This window comes from Exophiala bonariae, assembly GCF_035927105.1.
Source record: "Exophiala bonariae strain CCFEE 5792 chromosome Unknown scaffold_11, whole genome shotgun sequence".
Taxonomy (NCBI): Eukaryota; Fungi; Ascomycota; class Eurotiomycetes; order Chaetothyriales; family Herpotrichiellaceae; genus Exophiala; species Exophiala bonariae.
The window spans coordinates 101,629-114,935 of NW_027042486.1; the positions used below are offsets into that span (position 1 = coordinate 101,629).

Sequence of the window (13,307 nt, forward strand, 5' to 3'; positions counted from 1 at the left end):
ACCCGGTTCCTGACCAACAAAGAGCGCATTATGTGCATTCTTGCGGTGGGCGATCACCAGCGCTGAGAAAATGATAACCACACGTGAAATGGTCTGTAAGAATTACTACATCAGCAGCCACCAATCATGGATGTGTAAAGATTGGATTCGGAGAACCAACTCGCGTCATAATACCTTTCAAGTGTGGCAGAGACGCGTTATTTTGTGCAAAAAGGTGGCCTGATATGAGCAGCGGTGGAGAATTTATCCTTGGGCGGTGCCTGGGTAAGGCACAGCCCGTAATTGGCCGGGGTTTAACTCCTCAAAAAACCCATGTACTATCCGTACTGTGATCAAGAAAAATGTTGAGCATCATTCTCACAAGAGAACATCTTGGGGGAAATGAATCAGGCTTGGACATCGACACAGAGTAGACTCGGCACCCGGGCGATGATTTTAGGCCTCAGCAACACCCTGGAGGGAGATCATGTTGCTTAAGGCAAACTAAGCAAGGCTGCCAAAGTAGAATATTCTGGGACTAATGAACAATTCATAAGCATAACTTGTTCTACAAATCCAGTGTGATATGAAACATGGTGAGCACCGTTGAAATCTGTGGTCTGAAAGGGTCTCACGAGCCAAGGGAGGCACAGAATGCGCGAGGCTGGTCAAGTTTGCAAAATACATCGATTTGTGCATCGCGGATTGCAAGCGTCTGCCTGTCGTTGCAAGAAGCCTTGATAACATGTACTCATAAAACTTGCGGATCAAAATCAACGCTATGAAGTCCTGTAACACCTGTTCATCCATTGATCAAGTCAAAACACCGTGACTCGAAATCTCATAATCTAGCCTGCCGAGCTTCCATGTCAGCAATGAGTTCCTCATGCATTATCTCGGTTACCCGATCCATTGCATCTTTCTCCATGCTTCTCCTCCAATCGATTTCCATCTCTGTTGGTTCGTCAACGATGCCATATCTCTCAGACAGATTTTCAATGGGTGTTACACTCTCACAGTGGCAGTCATGGTGGTAGCTGGTGCTATGTTGTCGGCATGGTCGATGTTTGACCAAGATCTGCGGCGGTGAGGATTTCCCATCGTGTTGGTGATCAATATTGATCAAGTTTTCAGGGCACAACCCGGAGTGCCTGCGTGTATGGTGTGCCGATGGCCGTGGTGCGTCTTGAGTTGGCATGACAATATCAGGACAAAAGCCGTCCCATGATTCTGGTTCGGGGCTGTGATTGTGCTTCTGTTTCAAGAGATCTTGAGATGAACGACGCATATGGCATTTGGAGCAATAGTGATGAGAAGATGCATGACTCGATGAGAGTCTTCTCAATTGAGGGTGTATTGCAGGATGAATTTCATCTTTTTCGACTACTCAATACGTTAGGCTTTAGGTGAGTGAATGAGGATTTCAGTATGGGCTTACCTTCAGGACGCGAAGCTCTTCGTTTGAAATTCTCCAGGGGACTGCTCAGACTGCTAGGACTGTCGACAAGACTTGGTGTGGTATTTCCACTTGTGTTTCTCATAGTTCTCTCCCGCATTGGGAGATCGGTGTCAACTAGCAGCGGCGCGAACGGGTCGTACTGGACCATTACTGTAGTTTTGATAGTATAACAAGATTGGTTGGTGTGAAGTGTAAGTCAATATTGGTGTGGGCTGGTAAAATGATTGACCATTGACAATTCCATCTCGCAGCATTTATGGATTTTGAATCGTAGCTTACTCCTTCAGGTTCGGGTGATTTGTGCTATTATGACGAAGATGGCACACTTGGTGTTTCCGCTCATGCCCTGTCCTCGCCGAGAGAAGGACGGACTCCCCTTCAACAGTGGTAGTCTTGGGGGGTCTGGTGATGGTGGAAACCATACCCGGAGGCCAAAATCCATTGGTGGCAGCTGACAGAAGCAACAGCAAAACGGCGCATTACCAGGGGGGTGCGTTTTTACCGAATGCCCCCAGGTTTGGAGGAACGCACGGGTACCGCCGAGCCCAATGACCACCTGTGCTTTTGGCTGTTCCAGGCTCTATAGGCGATAGTCCACGCCACCTCGGCACCGTTCGCCGCCTAAAATCTTGGGAATGTCAGTCCACTTTGACCATGCCCATGCGATGCTCACTTCTGTTCCGGTGTTAAGTCATAGCGTGACCATCATTTCAGTCAAAGTTGTTGTCAACACGGAAACAAGTAGGTCGTCAGCTTTCTGAAAGCCTCTGTCGTCGATGCGAGCCTCTTGTCAGTCACATTATTGGTTCGGGGGAAGAATCGGCTGTATAGCTTCTAGTTTCCTTAACGTTGCACACTTGATCGGTCGTGATGTTCAAGTGAACTCCTTGCACGCATAGCGCGAAATCTCGAGACTGGAGTAAAGTGCTAGAGCATGGTGATCCATATCGCCACAAAGCCTGGTCAATGTGTTTGTTGTGGCTAACTAGGACGGTTGTTGAGACGTCGAAGAGCATTACGAATGGCATCATATCGTAAAATTCTGCCAGCAAATCGTGGTTATCTGGAAAATGATCCTAAACACTCGGTCGAAGCAGCATCGAAAAGAGCAGCGTGTATCCTTTGTGCTCGATCACGCGCTATTCCAGGTTCGAAAACAGAGCTCCTGGGACGGCACTCAACCAGGACATATCGGCAAAATCCAGTTCGGTGAGAGAGCTAAACCACTCATACTGTTCTACATCGGACATCGGAGGCTCTGGTACACCATGTAAGACGGCTCTGCCCGTAACATGATGTGGACGTAGCGGCTGCATTTCCGCTGGCACATTCCCATCCACTAGTGACTCCAGGGGCTGATTCTGTGGAGTCATCGACAGCTTTTCGTACAATACCTGGAGCACAGTCACACAATTCTTTGCAGAAGTGTCGTCTTTTTGGAAATCTTGTAAGATACGTAACGCTCGGTTCCATGAAGCATCTAGATCTGCAAAAGGGATTTCATCTAGGATAGCAGAGGGGTTCAATCGAGCAGCCAGCAGCACAGTAGCGGAAAGGTAAATGTCTGTAAACCATGACACCACTGCATCAGCTCATACCTCCTAGTAAAGTCCTGAGGAGAATAGGGTACGCTTGAAGTAAAGGGTGAGGTGAACGGCAGGTTGACCACCAAAAGATAGGGGGAATAATGCTTACGTAACACTCCATAAAGCCAGACTGGTTTGCGACCCCAGCTATGAGCAGACATCAAATTCTCGAACATCGTGTTGATAAGCTTCATAGCCATTTCCACACAGAGCAAAGAACATTGCAAGGCGGTCCTGTACGCAAGATCGCCACTGTGTCTGGTCATATCAACCCGCCCGCCTGTCTGGATGTCCTGTTTCACAGAGGGTGCGCACACGAATGCAAAAATGGGTCGTAGGAGATAGATGCGGACCTGCAAGTACCTGGAAACAACAACATGTCACAATTAGCACGATTATGCTTCTGGTACAAAGCCAGGACGCGTGTGAGATGGGGAGAATGAGCGGGGAGCCTAGATTTCATACCTCAGGTAAAGCACGACTGCTTGTCTATGGAACTTTGGTTGTTGAGATAAGTAGCTCAATGGAGGTGCAGTAGTACCCTCAGGTTCGAAGCGCAAATGAGATGGGATTGTCGTGTGCCAGGTACGCAACTCGCTATCCAGCTTGAAGAGCGATTGTTCACGCACGAAGAAGTGGTCCAGCTCGCCAATTCCTGATTCGCCATTACTGGAATAAAACGAGACCAGAATTTTCTGCGCAATCTGATAGAGTTTAACCGAGCAATTGAAGAAAGACAACAAGGTCCTTCTTGACGCCCTGTTGGTCGACGATGGTGAATCCTCACCATCTGCCTCACAGGGGAGAGGAATAGACTCAGCTGTAGACAACGATACCATCGGTGGGCGCCCCAAATTCATGCAAATCACCCTGCAACGTAAGAATGGAATAATATGCAGGTGTGCTTCTACTCATACCTTTCAAGCGTCAGTGCGCCATGGTACACAACTCTGGCCGTCTCCCTATCTTCGAGCTTCGGAAAGATGTTCGTGGCAGAGCCTGCAACATGGTGAAGGCCAAGCTGGTAGCAACTTCTGACTGCCATACCGATAACTCCCCAGGCTTTCTGATTGTGACCAGTACTCACAAGAACTTGCGTCATCAGCAACATTGCCTGCACTAGCTGCAGCGTGGTTTGGCCTGATTCGATTGGGTTTACTCGAAAAAGTGAGCGGGCCCTTTGATAGAATATTTCGGTCGAGGTGGCCGGGATTTCCGCATCAATATCACGGTGGTACTGGCATCCAAGGGCAAAAATGAGGTTCAAGACACATAGAGATGTAGTCGGATCAACTCTCATTACCGTGCAGGCTGTAGTAGGGTGCTCCTTACCTGTCCACAAACAATCATAAATGATATCGAAGTCTGGTCCATGCAGAAATGGGTAAAGCGGATGCACAAATTCCCAGTAGTTAGCAACCAAAGTATCCGCAAGTTGGCGAACCGGTAGTAGATGATGAGAAGCATTGACAGGGTTGTGAGAGCTCGTTGAGTTCCGTTGCGCCATCGATACATCATCAACCGGAGGACCACCCTCTATGATGCGGCGAATGCTTAGCATGAATGCTGTAGTAGAGGCAGGCCCTTGGAATTCGTTGTCGGCCGCACAAGTGTTCCCGTCACTAAGGGTTTGCCCAAGGGGGATTGACCCAGAGCCTACGGCGTGGTCCAGACTTCTGAGTGGTCTGGGATCATTCCTCGGCAGTAACAGAGTATGCTTGAAGGCCTTTGATATTTGTGGTTTCGCCGGTTGGTCTCCGATATCTAGATGATCCGGGATTTGAACTTCATCTTGCACTGAAAATACCGGCCTAATCTGAGGGTCAGATCGCATACAATTTGGTGGATCTGTACTACCGAGGTGTCCTGAACGTTTCATGACTTACTGGGCGACGGTTTTAGCACCATGGCTCGCTATTTGATTATAAGCGCAGGTCAATGAATTCCACCCGCGCTTTAAACAGCGACTGCAAACTATCAAGATCAGATTAGCTGCATGGCCTCTTGTGGTCAACATTAGATGAGGGTTTCCAAGGTAGACCCCGCTGCCTTTGCCATTGGTTTCTTCTCGTATCTAGAGGTCTGAGAAGGCCTACCGGGTCGTGCTCCATTGCACTTGCTCTTCTTTAGCCTACAAGGTTCGCAGGCCAGAGCTGTCTTTTTACGTGGAGGCAGAACAGTGGATTTGAAAGGGCGATATTTCGCCATGCTCGGTTGGTACCAAGGTTCAAAGGTCCCCTAGCTGATAAAAATAAGAACTTCATGTCAAAGCATTGCAAATAATATCAATCACGCTGAAGGGCACCCAAAGGACAAGCAACGAAACGAAGAACGGCACTCAGGAAGTGAAGTCGACGAAATAGTACGGTGGAGCGCTTCGTTGCATTTCTGTGTCGTCTCGTTACCAAGAGCTTATCCGTAGTGTGATTTCTAACGACTGAGGTAGGTAAAGTAGAAGTTCGGCATTTGAATTTGCCCTCTACAATAGACATTGTCTCTTGCAGATGGCTTGCGGGTATTGAATGCCCACGAAGTATGCACTGACTCTTCTCATTCTGGGACCTGGCTAGCCTGCATTACATCAACTTCTTTTGGAAGCAGACGCAGCTAGAATACCAAAAAGAATTAATCCCCATCTCCTAAATGTCAAGCGAAAAGCAATTCGCACACAAGGGGACTAACAACAGCTAGATCTTGTACATATTTCGCAGAAAACCTTCGCAAGTACCCCGAAACGATGTTTTCGGAATATTCATGGCTGTCGAGGTTCCTCCCAAATGCAACACGGCCTTTGAGGGCTCCCATGTCGTGATTGACCCAATCACCCTTGACCATCGTCGACGGCGAATATAGGGCTACGAGCTCCAAAATTTGATCAAATCTTGATAAGCACTGATCATTCACTCATGTCGAGAGCGGGCTTAGTATACCGCCAATTTGCGTGGGCACTGCTTCACTTCTTGGAAGAAGGCCACGTGCCTAAACCTGGCCAGCCATATGATTCTGATTCGGCGGCACTGTCAATTGCTTCGAGCGTGGCGGCTTCAAATCGAGGTTCCAGGCTGCTACTTTTTCTCGACTTTGCCCTGTTTTCCAGCCTTGCGTTCAATCTTTCAAACTCTGGGTATGTCCCTAGTCCAGGCCATCCCCACGTCGTTGGCTTTTGATGGGATTGAGGACCCATGTTGTTTTCATTCGTTTCTGATGACTTCTGAGCTTCCATTGCAGGACTGATGGAGCCTTGCAAGTCCTCCGAAGCATCGCTCGAGGTTCTCAGCTTCGCTCTGTTTTGCTCATTGGCAATCTCCGAGTGCTCGGCGAATTTGAACCGATCTTCAAATTCATCGACAACAACGTTGCTTGGACACCTCTCTTGTTCATAAGCAAGACCACCTCGTATTGATGTCATGACGTGCCCCATATGTGAATTTCTTCGCGTGGTGTTCTTCGCCCATGGCAAGAATGATGACCATCCATGAGATGTATTGATATCCGGATAATTGGTCAGATTCTGTTGTTCTGTTCCTCCCATGACGGAGACCTGAATTTGATGATGTTTGATGTTTGATGTTCTGATAGACTGCATCTAAGATTTCTGATATGTTTCTGGAAATCCTAGAGGAACTTCCACCCCTCGAGATGACCACCATCTTATAGATTCTCTCTTAAGTGCCAAGTGGAGTAAGAACTCTCATCCAACCCATCTCCGAAACGTGGTTTTCGAAAGTGATCAGAAGGCCAGCGACAGCAGACAGTAAAGTCGCGAATGGGTACCCCGTCATGTGATACCACTGAGACTCAGGCCACTGTTTTTGGAAGATCGGCAGAACCCGGGCACAGCCGAAATCGCGCATCATCACACCCCCCAAAGTACTCAAACTTTAGAGTGATTTCCCCTGGGTTCAGGCCCCGGGGGTCGAACATAGCCACGGAGTACCTGAGGCATCCTAATAAGAACCCTTAACCCAATTTCAACCACCCAGGCTTGGCAAGGGAAGGTCTCAACTCTTCCTGAACGAAGATTCATTTCAGGTTCATGCTTCCACATCCACACCTCGTTTTCTAGATTCGAAGACTAGATCTAGAATTACCACAATAACTGCCGTCCATCTAAATACTGCCGCTACGACGCAGCATTTCCGGGCGGTAATTATCGACTCAGCGGCTTTCTAGAACAGTAGGACACGCAAGACATCCACAGAGCTCCCCATCAATACTAGAAGCTGCTGCTATGTCGCCCGACAATATATTGCGCGGCGGGTTCCGTCTCGCATTCCTTTGGGCAGGATGACATGTCTAAAGCCTTTACTGGTACCATCAGAAGTATCGAGGCCCGCGGGTCTATGAGAAACACTTCTCTGGAGACCCTCAGAACCATAAATCCGAAGACAAGCAGCTTCTCATGGATTGTTTGGCTAAGAACGAATTCATGAGGTCGCGGGACGTATGGTTACAGAACCTCCGAGGATCTCTAGCCCTTGATATGGACAATGGACGAGATTGGGCAGCCAAAATCTCGGAGTCTATGTTTCCTGAGATCATATGATGCCGGTTCTCTACTAGCAGATCTAGGGGGTCATTCGTCGAGGATCTAGACCAGGGATGGAGACTCCACAAGTTCCAAGCACCAATCGTCACCTTGACCCAGGATTTCGCCCATGAGCAAGAGAAAATGCGCATACAAATGCCGTCAATTTCATCCCTCAATGCCTTCCAAGACGTGTTTGGCTGTACACCAAAAATCAAAGATGGGTGCTCTCAGAAGAACACGCCATGTAGAAGACAACGTTACACCTTTTCTTGCCGCAAATACCAGGACATTGCTCAACACAGAGCCAGAGGATAAGGTTGTCATGAGTACGTGACTAATGGCATTCTGTATGGAGGACAATTAAGTGGCTGACATGTCCAGCGACAGAAGTGCATCGATCCATGGCGTTTGTCTTTCCTCACTATATTGGCTGGAGAATGATTATTGTGCAGGTAGAGCGCGACTGTTACGATCGTCCACGTGTGCATAGGGTCTGGCCTTCAATAAATGACATATTTGAGACAATTTCAGCTTGAGCACAAACCGGGTGAGCCTGTGAAGGCTATCTTTCGAAAAACTGTGACCGTGCTGCGATTTCTTCACTCAGCAACAAGAGGAAGCAGTCTGAACGAAGAAGACAAGAGTCTTCTATGCGGAACTTACCACAGAGACGGGAAACACACTGCAGCTCGGAGCTCCCTTCCGAACCCCTAGTCAACCACGTTGGACGAGGAACATTAAAAGCACTGACCATAAATGACAAATGGATGTTTTATCGCTCATCGGTACAGTTTGTGCTTGAAGACGACCAATCTCGTGCAGAGGAAATGAGAACTAGAGACCCGCGCACTCAGAACTACGACTTACATGAATGGTCTGAGCAAAGGTGCTTCTGGAATTGTTTGGATACGAAAGAGAGGGCGCTTGTTGGCCATTACCAGTCCAACGGATACGGGACGAGCCCCTTTTCACGGGTCTATGCGTCCCCGCGTGGTCGCTATGACCACCCAGCCGTCACATTTTACCAGCCTCCCCACATCTATATGAGAGTTGAGGTCCCATTTTGGGACATGCTGATCAAAGGAAGAGTTCCACAATCCAGTTCTAGACTTCTCGATATCAGGTCAGCGTGTGCGCAGTCAACTTTCAGCGGTCTGCAAAACCAACCTTTCCTTCGCCACCATGCATTCTTTACCACTTCCCCACCAAATCGTACAATCAGCTGCTCTCAGAAGAATCGCACAAAAGTTATGGACACGCGACCTCCTGGCGATGGACTCTGTGTTTGTCGCGCCACTGGTGTTCCTAATCATATTGTCAGCCATGGCCTTTACAGGACTCTTCTACATAACTTGGAAAGCATGGACTTGTGCCCGAGAGGACCAGAATATCGACATTGAAGCCGCTCTTACCATATCTCCGGAGCGTCGGCTAAGTTACTGGATGAGCCAGAATGTTGCCATGAGACAAAACCCGGCTTTGAGACAGAATTCTGCTACGAGGCAAAGCGGTAGCCTTGTCTGGACCACCAATCTCGAGGACAAAGACATACTTGACTTTCAATTCTCGCTACCCTCACAATCTCGGTTCTCCATGGATTCGGAGGTTTCTGTGGACACCAGCATATGTCCGCTGGACCGGAGTTATATTACCAAAAGCGAGCTCGAAAAATATTGCACCACCATCACAGAGATCGAGATTGGGAGTGACACGTGCGATTCATCATGTTCATCCCGCTGTCAGTCTCCGGTCGGAATAGTCAGGCTCACTGCCATGGACAAGGGTCGTGCTGTATCGCAACCCTTTTTGCATCAGTATGAAGACTTTCCGAAAGAGTTTCCAAGTGGACGACGATCTACTCTTCCACACCACTACGTTCGGATGCAAACATGAATTTCTGAATCTGCTGGTCAGATTTGATACGGCTGTGGGGAGGATGTATGATTAGAGTCAAGCGTGCACATCAGCTTGAAAGCTGCATTCAATGGTGGATTAGGGATACTTGACAGAACGACTCGTTCATGTAACGTGTCAGGGGAAACTGGCCGTCTATACGAAAAGAATGACGGAAATGCAGTCCATAAATCACGACTGAAGAGTTATGCACGAGACGATTATAAATAGTAAATAGTACATTGCCAAGTCTAAATGAAAATGAAATTCATCGCCCGAAGTGGTCGACAACTCTTCCTCTAGCCTTGGTTGACCTTTATCCGTAACGTGTCTTACACAAACTAGGACACGGAAGTGCATTTGGGATTACAAGGATGCCATCGAATCGAAGGTTAGGGAATTCTGATAGTCTGGAGACAAGCTGTTTGACAGTCAAGAGATTACCAAATCCTTTCTACTCAGCAATTTAACCCTCGGCATTTCATACCACCCATATCAAAATAAAAGATGTCCTTCAGGTTTATCGACAACGAATCCATCGACCCGAGAACTAGAAGGGTAATTCGCAGCCATGTGGCCAAAGGGAGGAATCTTGGGAAGACTCTGCACAGACGAAAGGCCAGAACGAGAGTGCACGGTCAAGCTGACGGCACGTTAGCCATCAGCACGTCAGTCATCACCACAGCCACTGATATGGTCAATGCATCGACGGAACAAGCCATGTCGCCTGACATTTCGAGCGTTTCAGCCGCAGACCGATTGCTGTCAAGGGCGATAACGACTTCTCCTATCACCACTGAACTATCGGTTCTCACGTTCCCGTTTGATCTTTCGTCGCAGTCGCGTCGCTCACTGGAAAAGTGTCAGTCATGTCATCCTAATTTCTATCCTTCGCTCTTTTACTCCCCTGGTCGCTCGCCTCAGGCATCAGGATGGCAGGTACTGACAGAAAACCCTAGTTCTTTCTACGCTTTATGAACCCGTTGAATATCGTGCCTCGATGGTCTTCGAAGCCTGCCGTACAACTTGGATCCAGTATCTCTTCCATGACGAGGCATGTGAGTCTCACATCTGCAATGCTTATAATAGTCATTCTCAACTTCTCTAAACTCTCGGCCTTTTCTTAGACTTCCACTGCAATGTCGCCATCTCCCTAATCGTGGACGGTGGCGTCGTTGCCCAATCGCTGCTAGACGTCAATCGGGAAGTGTTACGACGCGCCGCAAATGCTTACCATATGGTCACGGACAGACTGTCAGGCGATGATGCGCTCTCTGATTCGACGCTGGCTGTGGTCATGGCGTTGGTACATTTCGAATGCTTGGGTGGACGCTATCAGCAGGGGCTGCTGCATTTCCAGGGTCTCCAGAAACTGGTTCACTTGAGGGGAGGGATTGCGAGGCTTCGGAACAGTTGTCCTGATATTGCTCATAAGATGTTTCGGTGAGTTCCTGGCAATTTTTATACTTCGACTCACAGCATCGATGGAGCTTCAGTCACTAAAATAAGCTCCGCAGGTCCGATCTGGAGCTGGGTCTTTTATTGGGTACCAAGGTGTGGTGTCCCATTGAGGAAGTTCCAGGGTATGAGGTGCTTGTCGAAATGCGTCAAGAACTTCCACGGGACTATTGCCGCTCAAATCAACCGCCCTACAGACAAGTAGTTCCAGTGTTGGAGGAAATCCTACTAGACACGTTGAGCTTCGCCAACAGGCTCAACAGGGCAAGTCGAGGTCCGAGAAAACCTACCGACTATTATTTCCACCAGACCGTGGTTCTTCTCGGGCACCGTCTCCTCAACCTGAGCACATTTGTGGACTCCGCATTCGACAGTGAATTTGACAAAAACCTGCATCTTGGCTTAAGTACTTTCGTCGCAACCTTTTTCATCGGTCCGACACACAAGATCTCGGATTTCAAGCTGCTGGCTGGCATCCTTCGGACAGCTGCGGAGACGAGCCTTTCGAAAGACAAGGCCAATATGGAGATCATGCTATGGACTTTGTCGTTGGCAAGAGCTGATATGTTCGACGAGATAGGGGATGACTGGCTGATTCAGACAGCAAAGAGTCTTATTTCCCATCTTGGAATCCAGTCTCAGGAGGATTTCGAGCGAATGCTTCACAAATATCCTTGGGTCGATCCTCTTCATTCTGAATCAGCACAAAAGATCTTCAGCGACCTTTGCCAGCACAACTCCGAAATTATGAAGTCTCTGACGAATGATGTCTGAGTTCTCGTCCAGTGCTCACGGGCATATCTAGGTCCGATTCCCAGCGGGCCGCCTCTCACAAGGCTGTCCTGAACTATCCCGCATTAGGATGCTACTCTCTGGTTGGTCAATTCGATATCTACAACGAAGCTCGGGGGTCGATACAAGAAATACTCCGCCTTCAATCATTGGATTCGGCCGAATGTGCCCGGTTGAGATATTGATGCGGTATACTCGATCGAGCCAATACTCTCTCATTGGCTCGTGGCTCGGCATCCAATCCCCTCCATGAGAAAAAGACCCAGATCATGGTCAAGGCCGGGGCGCCGTTGGCCCTGGAAAGGAGGCCAACCACACGTAGCACAACCCAGTCAATCGATTTCTAAACACCTGCAGAGAGCACATATAAAGAGCCAGAATCTGCCAACATCTCTTGCATCTTCATCAGTCCTTTCATCAATTCATCCAAGCCTAGCAATCTGTCCATTTTTCATCGTCTTAAAACACAAATCACCATGGCAAGCATCCAAGAAATTGCGGCCTCAGTCTTCACACCGGCATGGATCGCTGGCCAACGCAAGGACCTGCCAATCCTCGCGTCATCCTCAACCTGCACCGGCGGCATTTACATCGTGACAGGAGCGAACGTCGGACTTGGCTTCGAAACAGCAAAGCATCTTGTCACTTTCGGCGCCGCGAAAGTCATCATCGCCGTGCGCAACACATCGGCCGGCGAGGCCGCGAAAGCGAAGATTGAGAGCGAGACGCTGAAGACCGGCGTCTTGGACGTCTGGGCCATAGATCTCTCGAGCTTCGCGTCTGTGCAGGCATTTGCGAAGCGGGCGAGCGATGAGCTAGAGAGGGTCGATGCGGTGGTTGAGAATGCCGCCGTCGCACTGGACGAGTGGAGTGTTTCTGAGGGCCATGAGCGCACGATCACGGTGAATGTCCTGGGAACGCTTCTTTTGGGCATCTTGCTCTTTCCGGTGTTGGTGGAGAGTGGCAAGCAGTTTGGCATCGCCCCTAGGCTGGTGTTCACGGCGAGTGAGGCGAGTTGGACCGTGAAAAAAGAGTGGGAGGAGATTCAGGATGCTCCATTGAAGAAGTTGGATGAGCAGACTGGCGACGCTCAGCAGATGTTACGGCGGTATGATTTTCTCTCTCACGCCCACTCTTAAAAGGAACGTGAAGCATTCAAACTGACTCCCTCTCCAGATACGCGCTCTCGAAACTAATCCAAACCCTGACGATCCGACACCTTGCGAGTGTCCTCCCCGTTGCCCAGACTGGCGTGATCATCAATTACGTCAACCCGGGGGTCTGCAAGACCGAGCTCTCGCGAAACTATAAGGGCGACTACCGCTCCTTCGCAGACTACTGTTTCAGCGAATACGGGCGGACAGCCGAGATGGGAAGCCGCACTATTTTGCACGGCGTAGTGGCGGGCAAGGACAGCCATGGGTGTTATCTCTCTGCATGTGAGATTCGAGAGCAGGAAGTGCCCGGTTGGGTCACTGATGAGGAGGGCCAGAAAGGTCAGAATCGTGTTTGGGATGATGTTATTGGCGTGCTTGATGCCGTGGTACCTGGTTGCCTTGACAAGCTTTTGTGATTATACATACAAGGTACAAGACAGGCAATTGATACA

At 49.1% G+C, this 13,307-nt stretch overlaps 6 protein-coding genes across 6 annotated transcripts; 3 read left to right on the forward strand and 3 right to left on the reverse strand.

The window, feature by feature from the left end:
- Positions 1 to 820: 820 nt before the first annotated feature.
- Positions 821 to 1,586, reverse strand: LTR84_001682 (uncharacterized protein; the record flags this gene model as incomplete). The annotated part of the gene is made up of 2 exons (XM_064845301.1): positions 821 to 1,362; positions 1,418 to 1,586. 2 exons carry the CDS (start codon positions 1,584 to 1,586, stop codon positions 821 to 823), a joined length of 711 nt encoding a protein of 236 aa, XP_064706846.1.
- Positions 1,587 to 3,931: 2,345 nt separating this feature from the next.
- On the reverse strand, positions 3,932 to 4,903 carry LTR84_001683 (uncharacterized protein; the record flags this gene model as incomplete). The annotated part of the gene is made up of 1 exon (XM_064845302.1): positions 3,932 to 4,903. One exon carries the CDS (start codon positions 4,901 to 4,903, stop codon positions 3,932 to 3,934), a length of 972 nt encoding a protein of 323 aa, XP_064706847.1.
- A 1,074-nt stretch (positions 4,904 to 5,977) lies between these two features.
- On the reverse strand, positions 5,978 to 6,556 carry LTR84_001684 (uncharacterized protein; the record flags this gene model as incomplete). Its single annotated transcript, XM_064845303.1, has 1 exon — positions 5,978 to 6,556. The coding sequence occupies one exon, from the start codon at positions 6,554 to 6,556 to the stop codon at positions 5,978 to 5,980; it is 579 nt and encodes a 192-aa protein (XP_064706848.1).
- Positions 6,557 to 8,737: 2,181 nt separating this feature from the next.
- LTR84_001685 (uncharacterized protein) lies at positions 8,738 to 9,448 on the forward strand (the record flags this gene model as incomplete). The annotated part of the gene is made up of 1 exon (XM_064845304.1): positions 8,738 to 9,448. One exon carries the CDS (start codon positions 8,738 to 8,740, stop codon positions 9,446 to 9,448), a length of 711 nt encoding a protein of 236 aa, XP_064706849.1.
- A 1,435-nt stretch (positions 9,449 to 10,883) lies between these two features.
- LTR84_001686 (uncharacterized protein) lies at positions 10,884 to 11,680 on the forward strand (the record flags this gene model as incomplete). Its single annotated transcript, XM_064845305.1, has 2 exons — positions 10,884 to 10,891; positions 10,966 to 11,680. The coding sequence occupies 2 exons, from the start codon at positions 10,884 to 10,886 to the stop codon at positions 11,678 to 11,680; spliced, it is 723 nt and encodes a 240-aa protein (XP_064706850.1).
- Positions 11,681 to 12,174: 494 nt separating this feature from the next.
- LTR84_001687 (uncharacterized protein) lies at positions 12,175 to 13,271 on the forward strand (the record flags this gene model as incomplete). Its single annotated transcript, XM_064845306.1, has 2 exons — positions 12,175 to 12,806; positions 12,875 to 13,271. 2 exons carry the CDS (start codon positions 12,175 to 12,177, stop codon positions 13,269 to 13,271), a joined length of 1,029 nt encoding a protein of 342 aa, XP_064706851.1.
- Positions 13,272 to 13,307: the final 36 nt, after the last annotated feature.